The sequence below is a fragment of the Conger conger genome, chromosome 3 (assembly GCF_963514075.1).
Source record: "Conger conger chromosome 3, fConCon1.1, whole genome shotgun sequence".
Lineage (NCBI taxonomy): Eukaryota > Metazoa > Chordata > Actinopteri > Anguilliformes > Congridae > Conger > Conger conger.
This window is the reverse complement of record NC_083762.1, coordinates 20,849,539-20,866,375: the sequence shown is the minus strand read 5'-3', so window position 1 is coordinate 20,866,375 and position 16,837 is coordinate 20,849,539. Positions and strand designations below refer to the sequence as shown.

Sequence of the window (16,837 nt, the reverse complement as noted above, 5' to 3'; positions counted from 1 at the left end):
TGGGTCAGGTTCACACTGTGAGTGCTCTGTGTTTGAGAAGAAGAATGATGATCCTCCAGGGATCTCAAATGCATGACTGCTGGTGCAGTCATCAATCCTGCTCTCTAGTTACTGCCGCGTTTCCTCAGCATGGGCGTAAATCACCTGCCGTTTCCGTCCTGAAGGAAGGAGGTATGTGGTCCTGGCACCTCCTGTCAGTGCCAGGCAGAGATGGGCTCTAGGTCCAGCAAGTTTTATCAGTCAAGCCCCAGAACTGTCTTCCATCCATCATATATTCTCTATGACCCTCTGGCCTTGATATGAGTTCCACTGAAACCCAGGAAATAAATGGGCGTATGTGATGGGCTCTGTGTGATAATAGTGCCTGTTACCTTCACACAATAAATCTTTCCTGTCAGAACAAGTTTGGCTTGGGAAAATCCCAGCTTTTACCACTACCGCGGTGAACATTATCACTAGGCACACCACCTGAGCTACTTCCATTTTAATGTGTGCCCAGGGCAAGATTTGAGAGTGAAAATGAGGATAGGAATGTTTATTTCAACTGGAATTGTGTTTGGGACACTGGCAAATGTCTCAGCCTCACTTTACAATCTCCTGCTGATTTTTACTCAATTGTTTGTTTGTATTTATTTAATGAGGAGAGCAGAATTCAGGGCCATTGATTGTCCTCCTTGACCACTGGGTCAACCTGATATTTTGCTGTGCTTTGGGAATATTTAGACTGCCACTGTCAAGGCAACCTGTTTAATTTAGGCAGCTGGAATTTGTGTTGCATATAATGCAAAGTAGTGTAACCTTATCTCCTGTTTTTTGCAGGGAGAGCCTGGTTTGCCTGGACTGGATGGTCTGATTGTAAGTGATACTGGAGTGATTTTTTCATTCTTATTAAAGCTTCTGGACTGAAAATAAGGTTTGAGATCTTTCACAGTCACAGGGGTAGAAATGTCAAAATAAAATGATGCTTAACATTTTGCAGGCATGTCCTACTTATGAAAGTCTTCAGCACAATTTAAAATAACTTCAGGTTGTGTGAAATATCAATCCACTTACTGATACAAGGACATCCATACAAGGTTTCCCCGATGCTGCAAGCCTTTATTTCCTGAGACAAACCATCGACTTTGGCTGGTTCTGATGTCTCTCTGTTCATCTCATTTTTTCTTTCAGGGTCAAAATGGTCCGAGTGGGCTCCCAGGGTCAATGGGTCCAAGAGGTCCAGACGGATACCCTGTATGTGCCGCAATTACACTATGGTTGTCTTAATGGCTCTCTAGTCATTCTTTCATAATAATTACTCTTTCTTGTTCAAAATAGAGTCATCAGTGGACTTGATAAATCTTCTGTGTCCAATTGTGTGATATACTTAAAACTAACCTAATTGCCACAGACTCCTCTAATTTATTTCTGTATTATTGTACTGTTGTAGAAAGTAGTATAATAGTAAAAATAGTTGATGCATTTGCATTAATGGCATCCACCTCTCTGCCTTCCTCAGGGACTTCCTGGTCCTCCAGGTCCACCTGGTCCTACAGTAAGTACACAAGGAGCTGAAATCCTGGGCTGCTAATAAGACTGGGCAATATGTTTTTAGACCATACTGAGAGGATGTCAGTACAACGGCTCAACCACACTCTATCCCAGTTCTGTAGCTACATGCACAGTTGTAAAGTAAAAATAGTAAAGACTCATCAGTGTTCCCATAGTGAAGGGTTCTGGTAACTCTGGTAATGACAAAGTTGATGTCATTAATTACTTCATTATATTGAGTCATTGGCTTGGCTCATACTATAGTGGTTATTTCCGGATGACATTACGCCTTTCACCATCCACCGTGATCTGTGATAGATTCGCAACCAATGGTTTATGGAGAATAACACCGTTGTCCATAATATCATGGCCATCTCATTCAATAGACCTGAACCCAGTCAAGTATTTTTATGGAATGACAAATGGCATCATTTTCCAGTTCCATCAACTAAACTGATTGAAAGTTGATTGACTTTCTCATGAAGCAATGTAGTGCTATTAGTATAATGCATAATGCACAATTGCAGAAACTGGCAGGTTTCATGAAGCAATGGAGTGCTATTAGTATAATGCATAATGCACAATTCCAGAAACCGGCAGATTTCATGAAGCAATGGAGTGCTATTAGTATAATGCATAATGCACAATTCCAGAAACCGGCAGATTTCATGAAGCAATGGAGTGCTATTAGTATAATGCATAATGCACAATTCCAGAAACTGGCAGGTTCTATACCACAGGGTGTAGAAGCAGTACTGTGCTGTCCTGTGACTTTAAATCGGTGTTTCTATTTCTTCACTACCTGTATATTCAAACTGATGTTTGCTCAGAGAACTTGCAGTCCCATCTCTTAGGCTGGTACTGATGAACAGCGGATTCCACTGTACCTTATCAGAGTCAGCGTTTGGTACCCGCCCAAAACAGTGCATCCTCTTGTTTTGCAGGGGAGCCCTGGTGTAGGTTTCCGGGGGGAAAGAGGAGACAAGGTAATACCTGTTTTCAAACACTGAAAACATTCCCCTCCATTTTACATTCCTGTCCTGCCCTATGTCTTCTCTACATTGATGTTAGCTAAATCCTGTTCTCAGGGAACTGCAGACTAGATCTTTATAGTGTATAGTGTATACTACTATATACTTCCTCTCCAGTCTTTATTTTTGAAAGGGCATCCCCAACAGTATAGATACCATCTATGAGGTTCAGTGAGATTCAGTGTTATTGGGAACCTGACATCACCAGCCCCGTTTTACTTTGATAAAATACATGCAATCCTTGTTGGACTCATGTGAACTTTTAAGTTGAATTTCTGCAGCCTGATCTGTCAGTCTGTACCGTACATGTGGTTGCAAGCAGGTGCGATTATTTCTTGCTTATTATTTAAAGGGTTTCTGTAGGAATTTTGGACACACACCTGGAAATATCTACAATGTCTGCTTGTTTCACACTCTGCCAGAATGCATTACTGAGTATATCTAAAGCATATTCATGATTAGTTTTGGGGATTTTTATTTGTAAATGGTTGGCATTTATATAGCGCCTTTATCCAAAGCGCTGTACAATTGATGCTTCTCATTCACCCATTCATACACACACTCACACACCAACAGGGATTGGCTGCCATGCAAGGCACCAACCCACTCATCAGGAGCATTTAGGGGTTAGGTATCTTGCTCAGGGTCACTTCGACACAGCCCCGGCGGGGGATCAAACCAGCAACCCTCCGACTGCCAGACGACAGCTCTTACTGCCTGAGCCATTTTGTCATTTGTATTCATTGTAATAGACAGTAGCTGTAGAATCTGTTTAGTTACTTCATAGATGATACAGTATATTATAGGTTGGGGTATTGGGGTATCTCATGCAGCCACTGAAGACCTCCAGGAAGTGTAATGCATTTAGTGAAGGCGCCTTAGTCCTTGTGTGTAAGATGTCTCACTGCAGGTCCCTTCCTATAAGAAATACAAGCTCTATTCTCCAATCTCTTTTTTCCTTTTCTTCCACACATCTCTCTCTACATGGCATGTGTTTCATTTCCTTAACAAGCTTGTTCACTGGTTTGGAATTACAAAGATTACTGCTTCAATGTTTGACTCTTTTTTGGAGTAAGACGACTATGATAATTGCAGTTAAAGTTAAAGGGTTGATCATTGCAACCCTTTAACTGACTCACCCATGTGGATTTTCATATTTTACACTAAAACTATGTATGCCTACATAGCTCCTTGGGTTTTTTGGTGTTCATGTTGTACTCTTAAACTGTCCCTACTAATGGAATGTTTCTTATTTTCACCAGCTGTTTCATGGCAGTTCAGAGATTTGTTGCCCAAATGGAAAACCAGTCCACAATTAAAACTTAAAGACTTAAAAGCCTGTGTCCATTCACCAGATTTCATTGGACATTAATAAATAAGTAAATGGTGAAAATGAAGGACCCATTAGATCTGTGAGCTGCCATGCTCTTTGACAATGTGAATAGTCTGTGATTGGTGCTGGAATCACTTGCTCCCACCTTCCGTGTGACTTTATTTTCCTTTGATCTCAAATTATAGGGGAGGGTCTTGGGGGTTGTAGTTTTTCCCCCTGTACAAACAAGAATGATTACTAACAATCATCATCATCATCATCATCATCAAACACCATCTTTTCCTCCCTGCATGGATCTGTTGTTCACCCCTAAACACTAAATGTGAGCCTTGTGAAAAAGGACTACTTCAATATGTAAACATTCTAAAATCTATATGTTTATCAGAGAGGAGATTATATTGTCTGAGACAGAAAAAGAATGTGACAATGTTTGCCAAAAATTTTGATTGAATGATGATTTGGCTTTGTTTTTTAAAAGATTTTCCGTTGAATGTTTTAAATATTTTCATTTGCATTTTGGAAAAGTGTGTACTCTATTGTTTTCTGCTTTTATGAAGAATGGCCTTTGGAAAGCAACGATAGTATAAAGTGTAGGATATTAGTGATAGACATACAGCAACACAATTGTTGGTAGGATGTTCCCAATAGTAGGCAGGGTGTACTGTCTGATTTGTACCGTATCTAGCATTCATGCAGTTTGACAAATCTGTCATCTGTATGAGAGGGAGACACACTAAGACGTAGTATCTGGATTAGTCACCCCTGCTTCAAGTTAGTTGTGTAGAATTACCTATTTTCAGGGCAAATACTCTGAAAAAACATTTCCCGGGTGTGGATTCTTTCTTTCTTTCTTTCCCGCTTTTACTCACTTGCCCTCTTCATCTACAGTGCAGTCCGTAAATATTTGGACAATTTGTCACAATTTCTGTTCTTTTAGCTTTGTACTCCTCTATATTGCATTTTAAATTAAACAATGAAATTAACCACCTACCGGGTGGTTTGTGCATGACCTGCATCCCTTTTTATACATCGTTCCCCCAATTTAGGAGACAAAAAGTAATTGGACCGCTGGCTTCTCAGCTGTTTCTGATTAGTCAGGTGTATTCAATCACCTCCTTTATGCAGACAAACCGTATAGAAGCTTTCAGTATCTATAGTCTTGATTCTAAGCTTTTGATTGTCTTTGGAGTCTGTTATTGGCATGAGGACCAGAGTTATGCTAATGCCAGTCAAGGAAGCCAAGAAAAAACTAGCCATAGGCCAAACAATAGGCCTGCCATAATCAACTGTTTGGAACATTATTAAGAAGAATGAGAGCACTGCTGAGCTCACCGGTAGGTCGAGGAAGACCTCTATAGTTTTTTCTATAGAAAAAACCCCAAACACCTTGTCCAACACACACCAGAGACACTCTCCAGGGGAGTGACTACTCTCTGCAGAAGAGTTCACAAAAACAGGATGGCCAGGTTACAGTTTGCTAAGTAGTACCAAAAAGAGCCTGCAGAGTAATGTTGAGATCAAGATTGACTTGTATCCGAGTGATGCCTAGGACATAGTGTGAAGGCTAAAAGGTACTGCCCAAGAACCGTCAGTGAAATATTGTGAAACATAGTGCTGGCGGTGTTATTGTTTGGGCATGTATGGCTGCCACAGATACTGGGTGACTTGCCCTCATTGATAATGTTACTGCTGTTGGCAGCAGCAGGATGCATTTTGAAGTGTACAGAAGCATCTTATCAAAGTTCACTCAAATGCCTCCGAACTCACTGGGCCTCATTTATCAAACGTGAGCCGAATGAATTTGACTGTAAATCATTTGGAAATGCATTTACACAAACAATGTGGGATTTATCAAAGTTTTTGTGTGTTTGTTTAGGACCCGAACGGATTGCAGCTCTCTTGCCAGGCTTTAGTCTTCCCCTGCTCTGACAATCCAATGCTTTCACTTTAATCTCCGCTTCAGAGAAGTTTTTTCTTTTGTCTTTTTTCGGGCTATGTTTTCATACTGTTTGGAATGCAATTCCAAGCTCCGTATATGGTGTTTTAGGGATGTCAATCTATGCTAAGCATTCTGTGCAGGCGCTTTTGATTTAGGATTTGGTATTCATTAACATACAACATCCATACACGTGGATATGAAAAAAAGGTCTGTCGATATGTGTTTGATAGATCCGGTGGAGTTTGATTATACAGAAATTTATACACAGATTTACGAAAATGTTGATAAATGAGGCCCATTGAAAGGTGCTTCATCCCAAAGCAAGGCAATAATCCCAAACATACACTGATGCTCTTTTTCTTCTTAGTGATTTTCCAAACAGGTTTTTTCAGTAAGCCTATGGCTTGGCCTATGTCTCTGACTATTTTCATATAATTTCTCAGTATTTCTTTGTTGACAAATGGCAATAACACTCTAAAAGCCTAAAATCAAGACAATATACAAGACATCTTACTTATACCTGCACTAAGCAAGCAGTTGATTATGCCTGACTAATCAGAACCAGCTGAGAAGTCAACTGTCCAATTACTTTTGGTCCCATAAAATGGGAGACTGTATAAAAAGGGATGTAATTCCTATATGTATCACCCAATATGCATGTAAATACTCAAAATGGTGACAGTCTGCACTTTAACTGCATTATTCATTGTTTCATGTCAAATCCAATGTGCTGGAGTACAGAGCCAATAGAACAGAAAGAACAGAAATACTTACAGACTGCACAGTTTATGCTCTCCTGCTTTCTCTCAACATCTCTTCTTTTTTTCACCTTTACTTGCTCTTTCTCTCTCTCTGTCTCTCTTTCTCTCGCTCTCTCCTGCACTTGCTCTTTCTCTCTCTCTGTCTCGCTTTCTTACTCTCGCTCTCTCCTACACTTGCTCTTTCTCTCTCTCTGTATTTCTCTCTTTATTACTCTCGCTCTCTACTATCTGTCTCTTGCTCTTTCTGGTGAGGAGATCCGAGGAGTTGGGGTGTATCCTCCGTATCCCCACCCCTGATTTCTCCCCTGGCGCACACCAATTGGCTAACGACTGTGTTCCTCTGGACCCCAGGGGGACGCAGGTCTACCCGGACCTCGAGGAGAGCAGGGGGAAGAAACGCTAGTAGGCGCATCAGCCATAAGCACTATCTTCAAAGGAGATAAGGTAACACAGATGGGAGCAGTGGTTCCAGCCCAGGGAGGTGTGCTAGCAGGGGGACAGTAGGTGGGAGGAGGGGGGATGCGCAGGAGAGAGGACATGAAGCTGTCTGACGCCACACACCACACACAGCTAGGGGCGATGTCCATTTTAGCCCACCTGCCAGCAACAAAAATGGGATATATTGATTAATAGTCCCATTAATATAATCTGGCTCACCTCCGCCTTGCTAAATTAATTTGTGTCCCTTTTCTTCCTTCATCAATCTCCGAATAAAACTGAATTTATAAATATAGGTATTTTTATTGCTATTTGGTGCCAAACAGAAATTGATATCCCTAATATTGATTAAAGTGCAGAACTTTGGCATGGTTGATTTATGCTGTGCCAGAAGCAAAGTTGCGGTGATTCCGACTATACAGATGTACAGCAGGAAACTCAATGGATTAAAAGTCCAAAGGGTGTTGATAGCAGGGTTGTGGTGGTAGTGGGGTGTGGGGGAGAGGGGTAACATAGCTCAGTATTGCAGATTGTGTGTGTGTGGTTCTACAGCGCAGGCTGGATTGGTACCTGGCCCCTCATGTTACCTCCTGCCCTATTCCCCCTCGTCCCGCCCACCCTACCGCCCTCCCTGGGGTCACACACAGTCCTCCAAAAACCTGCATCCTCCGCCAACCCTCCCCAGTCCCCACCCCCGCCCCCACCTCCACCTTTTGCCATGTAAAAACTCTCTCTTCCTTGGTTACCGTATCCAGGGAGACGTGGGCCTGCCCGGCGACCCCGGCCGCCCACTGGTCAATGGAGTGGTGGAGTTTGTGGGCTTTCCTAAAGGAGACAAAGGAACTAAGGTTTGTGAGAATGCGGTCCGAGTTCCAGGGCGGGGCCCTTGCAGGACCTCCCGCAGCAGCACCTCGCTTCAGGGGCTGAGGCTGAGGGAGTGGAGCCCCCTGCTGGTCCAAAGCCTGTTTCCTTCAAACGGTATGGCAGGCTAGCGGATCGCAGTTCTGCCATCCCACCGTCCCACCGTGTCTCTGTCCCCACCCCCCATCCCAGTGTCCCTCTAGGTTGTTCCTCTCTGTCTCCTGCTCTGGAGATCAGGGGACTGCTGTGGTTTTATTATTTTCACTCTGTTCATTTGTATTTATTGCCTGCATGATTTCACAGATCTGTTATGTTCTGTTTTTTGGGGTAACATTTTTATTGATGATATCCACAGAGTCCCTCCTACAAATGTGCTTTCAAAAATTCTGTAAAAAATCTTTGCAAGTTCTTGTAATGTGTGAAAATATCTAGTTTTGAATAATGCAACAGAATAATGTCGTATGAGAGTCATACCTGGCCTCATTGTATCCATTTGAAAGGGAACATGTTCAACTTGATGAGGCCATTTCCGAACATATCTGCACGTTAATTTACGTCTCTATTCATTCTGACTGCAGTGCACTTTGTCCTTAAACACGAGGAAGGAATTTACTACCACTTTTTTCATTTGTTTCTTGCATTATTCATGGGGTGTAGTGACTGGCAACTGTCATTTTGTTTTAGTGACAGATTACACTTCTGTAAATGTGTCTCTCCAAGTCATTATTCCCTACTAAATGGCTCTCACTCTGAAGATGGTAGAGAAATGTGTGCTTGCATATTTGTGTGTGCTGTAGCCAGTACTCTTTTTGTAGAAATTGAATTAAACAAAATACTGAAATATTTGTTTTATAGGCAGTTTTTTACAAGTCTGTAAATTAGACGTACGTATATACCACATTGTCCCTGACTGAACTGTACTTCAGATTAAACACTATACATGCACACTGTAAACAAGGGAATTAGCCACATATTCTCTCTTAGCCAACTCAAGTTAGATTGTCAAGATTGATTATTGTCCATTGTATTCATTTTCCTTGGTATTTATTTATTTTGTTTGAAGATTGGAAGTTTCTTCTCAGCAGTGTCATAAGAGATATACCGTGTTATGCCTTCAGGTAAAGAAGATATAAGTAAATATATTGTACATATAAGTTATAAATAACTTGTATTCAGTCAATAATTATGTATTTACCTGCTGAATGTTTCACAAGAGAATGCAACCAGAACCATGCTCAGACAGTAAATGTAATCCAAACACATTATCTGAATGGATGCAAGTAGCCATTATCTGAACGGATACAAGCAGCCAGAGTTAGTATTCATCCACAAAACATAGTTACTACTGCTGTTCCAGTTCCAGTCCAGTTTCTTAGTTTCTTAACTGAATACTAAAATGTGGTATACTGTATATCTGCTCTTTGGATAGCATCCAATGCTACAAGGGTGAATAGCACTTTTCAATTTAATCACAAAGTGCATTACAGTTACAATTATTAGAGACCCGGGGAATTCAAGGGGGGGATTTTCTGCAAGAGCATCATGTCAAGCTATCATGTTATCAAAATAGCTTTGGAAATTTACATGAACTAAAGTGTATGGCTGTTTGCAGAGAAACTTAAAGATGTAGTCGTCCAGTGCCTTTTTCAGATTGGTTGCGTGTACTATGGTTCCAGTCATGTGTTTTCCAAGATTCAGAAGACACAACTGGATGGAAACACTTTATTTTTTAAAACAGGATTTAAGGATAGGCCTGTTTGTTTCTTATGGGTTTCCTTGGGTTTCTAGATGCTGTCGGGATTTGCTGAATGTGAAGACCATTCTGCGGGCTTTCTTATTCTTTTATTTCTCCATTTTCATTGTTGGCATCTCTCCTTTTCTCTCTCTCTTCCTCTCTGTCTCCCAGGGTGACTTTGGTTACAGGGGGATACCAGGTCAGCCAGGACTACCTGGACTTCCGGTAAGAATCTCTTGATTAGTTGGTACTGTACTGGGCAGTTGGGGAGGGTTTTACACTTACCCGAAGTGTATGATGTGATAAGGAGGCACATTTATTTTCAGGGCCCTTTGGGGTACCCAGGTGAGGTTGGCGAGAAAGGAATTCTGGGACTGCCAGGTGGACGGGTATGTGGCTGCTTGACTTTTTCCATTTCTGACACAGTATGGCTCCCCTCTCCCCCACGTATACCAGGAGAGAAGATCCTCCCTCATTGTGCCACATGATTGTAGTGTAGAGCACTCCCAGCTGTCATGTCTGTTCTGCTTTTCATTGAATAGAATTAATTGATTAGCATGTTAATTTGGAGTGGAAATGTAAGAACTTTATGGACTGTACATACAGCACAATTACTATTCTCATAACTCAATGCTATATTTTAGCATATTTTATTGAAGGTTTTGCTTTACTCTAGCAGGAAAACTGACAACAGTCAACATGTGTATGAATACATCTACATTATATTTACAGAACTGACGTAATTTTAATGACTGAGATTCATTCCGAAGCTCTTGGGCAAGGGTGTCTCAAATGGGGTGGTCTAGGTGGCATCATGGAATTTACCCCTTTTAGTCCATTATCATTGGTTAATTTAACTGTTAACGGTGATAGTGTGGCCCCCCTTACTGAGTCTTTGTTCTTCAGATATGAAGCTAATATGAGAGGAACTTTGGTATGCTTTAAGTTGAGGATTTTTGTTTATCATTTTAATTGCACTTAAACACTGTGCAAGATTTTCCCAGTTTTCTTGATTTTGATTCTGTCTCATAAGTGACTGTTTGTTTCACCATCGTCAATTTGGTCACCATTTGGTTGGAGGACATTTCTTTGATTTTGGGGCAACTCAGGGCATGGCACAGAAATGTGTTTCAGTGTATCTCAGCCTGACTTTCGACTGTATCTTTCAGATTGAAGAATGAAATGTCTTGTACAGTGCACTAAATACATCCAACATCATAATGGAAGGCTAGCTGATGCCTAATCTGTATCGACCTGGGGGAAAAAAAACTTTTTTGAAGGACATATTTCAAACAGAAGATTTGTTGTGTATCACAATACATAATGATGTAACAGACCATTCAGCTAATCTAGGCTTCTCATCAACTTAGAATATACAGTATATATCAAATTAACGCGGTAGGAAATAATTAGACCAACTCTAATGACATTCGATAATAATGATCTTAATTCACACAAATTCTGAATAAATTCTGGGGGAATTTGTTTGGTTTGTGTGTGGGAAGAATTTAGTGTATTCAGTGTTGCCAATCAAGTCCTCTCCTGAAGTGAAACATCCTAAAAGTTTGGAAAAGGGTTTGGAAGACCAGAGCCATCCCTATGGAAGACAACTGTACTTTTTTTATTATAATCGATATATAATCAGTTTAAACCATCCACCTCCGAAGCCTCCTTGTTGTTACATTTGTTGCTGTTTGGTCTTTTGTGAATTTTGATGTTTGGTCTTTCAGGGAGCTCCTGGTTTGAACGGACCTCTTGGGGTTCCTGGCAGCACGGTAGGACATTAAAAACATCTGTGACAGTGCTGTTTTTCATGTGAGTTCCTCTTCTGTAACTGACACATATATATGCAATTTCTCATGCCCAGGGGTACCCCGGTAACCCAGGTCTGCCTGGACCTCAAGGATATCCTGGGCCTAAGGTAAGTCCGTAAGGGACTCGCTTTCCATTATTGTGGGATGGCACTTGTGAGATGACATTCTTATGATAGATAGGGAGCAAAAGTAATAACACAGGCTTTGTAGACTTCCATCGACACTGCCCTGCGGGAAACACAGCAGTGTTGTTGATGCGAAACAGAGCTGTACAGCTGTGGCTGAAGGCGAGAATTAAATCAATATGATGGCACTCCTCCTTATCTGCAGGGAGAACATGGAGATCAAGGATTACCTGGACCCCCTGCATTTGCTGATGGGCAAGGGGTCTCTGTCCAAGGTATTGACCACACAAACCCCCCAACCCAACACACACACACACCAAATGAGTCTGATCATATAATAGCTGAATGTCTTGCTTTAAAAGAGCAACCTGGAGAAATTGAAGGTGACTCTTGTGTTGTGTTCCATAGTTGTCTCTACCTACACATTAACATGACTGTCCTCTGACTTGTGGCTCTAGGTCCCATAGGAGAACCAGGGATCAGTGGCTTACCAGGCCCTACAGGTGACCAGGGACCTCTGGGGTACCCAGGAGAACCTGGACCCCCAGGGAGCTCAATCTCCGGCATAGGTAAAATGGTTTCCCCATAACACCAGTCACATATTACGATTAGCAGTGATGACATGCTACTCTTAACAATCTCTCCCACCCCTGACCTGCCACCCAATTTGTTCTCTCAGGTCGGCCTGGAGCTGATGGGTTTCCAGGGACCGACGGCCCAAAAGGAGAGAAAGGAAACCCAGGACGGCCTGTCTATGGATCTGAGGGGCTCCCAGGGGCCCCAGGCTTTCCAGGCCCTCCGGGGCCTCCAGGGCCAATTGGTGGAACTCGTAAGTATTTACCAAAGAGTGTAATCGATGCCAGCCTATTCAGGTATCTTCACATTGATGGAAAAAACTATGTTGCACCTGCTATACTGAGGTTTGAAATGCCCAAAGAGATGCAAGCACTCCAACCCAATGGCTCAAGGTGCAGTCAAGAAAAGTAGAAACGATGAAAGAAAAAGACATGCACACTTGATATAATGCTCCAAAATCAACCAAAATCTGGTTGTAATGAAGGCTTGGTATGGCCAAAACATGAGGTTTCATGAGGTTTGATAAACAAGATATGAAATACAAATGGACTGTAGGACAGTCCGAGAAACAAGCAAAATTTGTGATTTTAGCCCTAGTTTTGCCCTTTTTGGTGCAGCTATTTGGAGTTCATTGCATATCCCAGAGGCCTTGGCCATAGTGAGCTCATGTTGCCAAGGTTTATGCAGAGCTGTGTGCGATAGCGAGAGCTGGCAGGTATACCTCCCTGTGTTTACTGTCCTCCCCTCACTGTGAAGCAGCCTCTCTTCCTGTCTTCCCCATGTAACCATGGGCCCCAAAGGGCGAGTGGCAATATTGTCACTGTTCATGCAATAGTCGGTCCCACATGAACAAACAATGACGACATCAAGAAAACATTGGAAGTAACCCAGTATATGCTCTGTCCCTGAGTTTATCTCCTCCTGTGACAGGACACTGTTCTGTTGTACAAGAAGACAGCCTTTTTCCTAAGGAAGGTGTCTCCAACCCTGTTCTCGGAGAGCCACGGCAACTGTTACTCAACTCTTAATTGGCCAATTTTAAAGGAATTGATTAACTCACCTTACCTGGTTTCTCAGGTCTGAATTGGCAGCACAAAACAGCAGGCCATGTAAAATTCTAGAACCAGAGTTGGCCATGCTTAAGGCATGATGCCAGCTTTAGTCTATCCCTGCCAGAAACCTGAGAGTAAAACAGAAAGCCTCCACAGGCACTCTCTCTTATTGAACCCTCCCCAGTGTGTATTGTACTAGACAGCTTAAGAGCCACTGTGGGCTTCAGCCTGACTGCAGTGTAGATTAAACTGGTGGAAGCTATCTTCTTTGACAAGCCATCTGCACACCAAATGGCTGTCAATGGCTTTCTCTTTCATTCCGTGTCTTCTTCTTTTGGCTGCAGACTATCTGCTTAAAACAGTGCAATGTAACAATAAACCCAAAGCGGTTATAATTTGTCAAATGATTTCATACTTGGTGTCAGGTCACTGAATGTGCTTTGAACCCTCATCCTATTTTAGAATCAACAACTGCCTAGACAGCTGGGGTTTGTCTTACAAAGTGCTCCCTCTCTCACTCTCCACTTCAGGACCACTGCTCTGTGAACAGTCCTCAGCAAGTGTACCCATGGGAGCTGTAGGGAATGTAGTCAGTATGTGAAAAGCCACTCCCCAGAAAAGCTGCATTACTATAGTCTACCACAAGATGTCACTATTTCCCTCAAAGTGAAAAAGAAAATCTCAAGCTCTCCCTTCTCTGCTTCCTTCCCCTTTTCATCCTCATTGGATGAATGTATTTTGGTGCTATGAAGTACATTCAGATCAATTTAACACACCGCTGATATTAAAGGAGGCAAATGTACAAAACATCACACTTATTTAATGTTCCATTTTTTATGATTGATTTTCCCCTTCACCATGGCAACTAATGGGAAATCAATAAGGTTGATATAACTTTTTTTGTCCACTTAATTATAATCCAGCATGGCAAATCAGAATGAATGCTTTCTGAAACAAACCACCCACCACTGGATGGGCCCAACTAACAATATCAAATAAGAAGAAGGAAATGAACCTGCAGTGGTATATGTCTGCATGTAACTGTGGTGTTGAATGAACGGGTATCCCATCGCAATAAACCCACACAACCACAGCAGTTACTGAGAGTTGTCATGTGTACTGTATTTGTGCATTTGTATACTCAATATATTTTTGTGTGGCTGTGTGTGTATCTGTTTGAGAGTGGGAGGGGGAAAGAATGAGAGCATTTGGCTGACATTTAGGATTATGTGTTCAGGCCCTTCAAATGTACTGCCATCTGACGTACGTGGACCTCCAGGACAGCCAGGCCGGAGAGGGCCACCTGGAAGTTCAGGTGCACCAGGAGGAAAAGGTACAGCACCCCGCACACAGTCACGTGCACACCTGACCTGCTTAGTAAAGCTGGGACTCTGCAAATACAACTTCCTTTTTAATGGAAGTGGTTTTTGTTTTAGCTTCTGTTAAATTGAAACATTGACCTCCCTGCGATCCAGACCTGATTAACTTTGGTCCATTGCTAATTATAGAAAGCAATGTTACATCTAAGAGATGTAACACTGCACCCAGTGTGCTAATTTGACTGCTGTTTCGATTATCTTGTGCTTCATTGAGGTGATTTAATGTAGCCGACAGTGTTTCTGCTACCATTAGTTTGGGAATGTGAGCCCCTCGAAGAATGGGATGGAACATTACCGTCAGAAAATAGGCTCTACTGTACATCTGATACAGGATGGTATAGGTTTCAATGTAATTAGCTGTTTCTATAAATAAAGCTTTTATTTAATATGAAAAATTGTATTCAAAGCTAAAATTATTTGGAGCAATGAGCTTCTCTGTACTGCCAAACATGCATTCTTTAATGCTCAGGTGTCCTTGCTCCCTTTCAAAACCACAGTAGGCTTTCCAGTGCATATTGAACCTTGAGTAGGCTGTTGCAATGACATAATGACATCCACTATTACATCGATAGTACTGAATCCAACCGAATCAGCGCTAGCAGTTCAGAGCAGTTTGGCCATTGTAGGAACCAATACTAAGCAATCACAGCGATAGGTGCATCCCTACCTCTGCCAACATTATGGCACATGTGGTGATTAAGTGTTTGCTGTCTGGGTAATTCGGTATTAAGGCCATCAGAAGATACTGATATCTGGAAATTCAGTCAATTTGTTATCAAGTCTCTACTACTAAATTTGAAATGTAAAAAATCAAGATTACTTAGAAATAACCAGCAAATGTAATTTTCTATATATAAATAGATATAAAGCAAAGTCATAAAAGGACCAGGTTTTTTAATCACCCGCTGATTGGAGAAAAAACATTTAATGCAAATCGAATTGTTAATTATGTCAGACACCAGACAAATGCCAAATCATCCAGCAGTGTTTTTCTAAGATAAAAATCTCAAATTGTTAAAAATAATATCAAGAATAATCAAAGTATGTATTTGATTTGCCTCTTTATTTGTAATATAACTGGCAAAAAAGATCATTTTGATTGCATTTGATAGTATTTCAACTGGAATTTCTCCTCAACATCCCATTTCTTTAATAAATGCAAACAATGGTGGAGATTTCTTAAAGATTTATGAAACATATTGTGCCTGCCACATACATAATGTACAGCTGTTCTGTTTTTTTAATTAATGCTTACAACTCATGGAAACACTGCCCAGCCTATAAACCTACAGCATTTAACAACAGTATTCAGTATTTTTTTTAATTTAAAGATATTTTTTAGGCCTTTTTCAGCTTTATTGGACAGTATATAGAGACAGGAAGAATGGGGGCGAGAGAGGGGGAAAGACGCAGCTCACAATGAGCATGCGGTCAGTGCTCTGCAGGCTGCGCCACCGAGACACCCCAGTATTCAGTATTTAACTATTTATACATTTTCCTCTGGAAACGGTGAAGTCCTGTGAATATGAATTTGAGAAATGATTATGATTTATGAATGTGCAATAATCTTTTCTATGTAAAGAAATGTTTGTCTACTTGTCTCAAATTGGGTCTATTAACTCCAGTATATTCTCTGTGGTTTACAGGAGAGGCGGGTGACTGCCAGTGTCTCGGTGGTGGTGGGGGGTTTGACCAGCAGGGCCCACCAGGCCTTCCAGGGTCCCCTGGTTCCCCCGGGTTTCCTGGAAGAAAGGGTGAAATTGGTGACACGGGGTCACCAGGTACTCCTGGCGCCTCAGGTCCCACTGTGAGTCAAGTGCATTTCAATGAGAAGTGTGGTCTACATGAACAACTTGTAAGTGTAAAGCCTAAATCGTAAAGTTTAACCAGCCATCTTGTCTCACCAGGGTAACCCTGGTGAATGGGGCTTTTCAGGACGGAAGGGGGAGAAGGGTGAACCCTCTTACCCAGTGGGCCTGGGCCAGAAAGGTGAACTAGGTGGACCAGGGCCCCGTGGGCTCCCAGGAGACATGGGCCGTCCTGGCCGGGACGGCACTCCTGGGATCGCAGGACGTCCTGGACCCCCTGTAAGTAATGAATTAACAACCAAATCATGTTTATTCATTGCAGTGTGCTAAGCCATCCTCTTGTAGCAGTGGTCTGTTTAGTTGATGTAGATGGATGAAGTAATTTGTTTCTAATGTGATAAGCAGATGGATGAGGCAGATACAGCATGCTGCCCTGTCTTCTGTGGTTGTGAGGC

The 16,837-nt window shown here is 41.9% G+C and overlaps 1 protein-coding gene across 4 annotated transcripts in view; it reads left to right on the top strand.

Annotated features, from left to right (window-relative positions):
- The window catches only part of col4a6 (collagen, type IV, alpha 6), a 91,377-nt gene that overhangs the window by 55,750 nt on the left and 18,790 nt on the right, over nucleotides 1–16,837 (top strand). For 2 of the 4 annotated variants that reach the window (XM_061234346.1, XM_061234345.1), the window contains exons 9-24: nucleotides 820–855; nucleotides 1,171–1,233; nucleotides 1,499–1,534; nucleotides 2,475–2,516; nucleotides 6,946–7,038; nucleotides 7,788–7,880; nucleotides 9,800–9,853; nucleotides 9,955–10,017; nucleotides 11,359–11,403; nucleotides 11,496–11,549; nucleotides 11,773–11,842; nucleotides 12,026–12,136; nucleotides 12,247–12,396; nucleotides 14,433–14,528; nucleotides 16,221–16,381; nucleotides 16,482–16,661. In XM_061234346.1, the coding sequence (XP_061090330.1) occupies nucleotides 820–855; nucleotides 1,171–1,233; nucleotides 1,499–1,534; nucleotides 2,475–2,516; nucleotides 6,946–7,038; nucleotides 7,788–7,880; nucleotides 9,800–9,853; nucleotides 9,955–10,017; nucleotides 11,359–11,403; nucleotides 11,496–11,549; nucleotides 11,773–11,842; nucleotides 12,026–12,136; nucleotides 12,247–12,396; nucleotides 14,433–14,528; nucleotides 16,221–16,381; nucleotides 16,482–16,661 (1,347 nt within the window). The remainder of the gene's footprint in view (nucleotides 1–819; nucleotides 856–1,170; nucleotides 1,234–1,498; nucleotides 1,535–2,474; nucleotides 2,517–6,945; nucleotides 7,039–7,787; nucleotides 7,881–9,799; nucleotides 9,854–9,954; nucleotides 10,018–11,358; nucleotides 11,404–11,495; nucleotides 11,550–11,772; nucleotides 11,843–12,025; nucleotides 12,137–12,246; nucleotides 12,397–14,432; nucleotides 14,529–16,220; nucleotides 16,382–16,481; nucleotides 16,662–16,837) is intronic. The other 2 variants (XM_061234348.1, XM_061234347.1) reach the window with 2 other exon arrangements.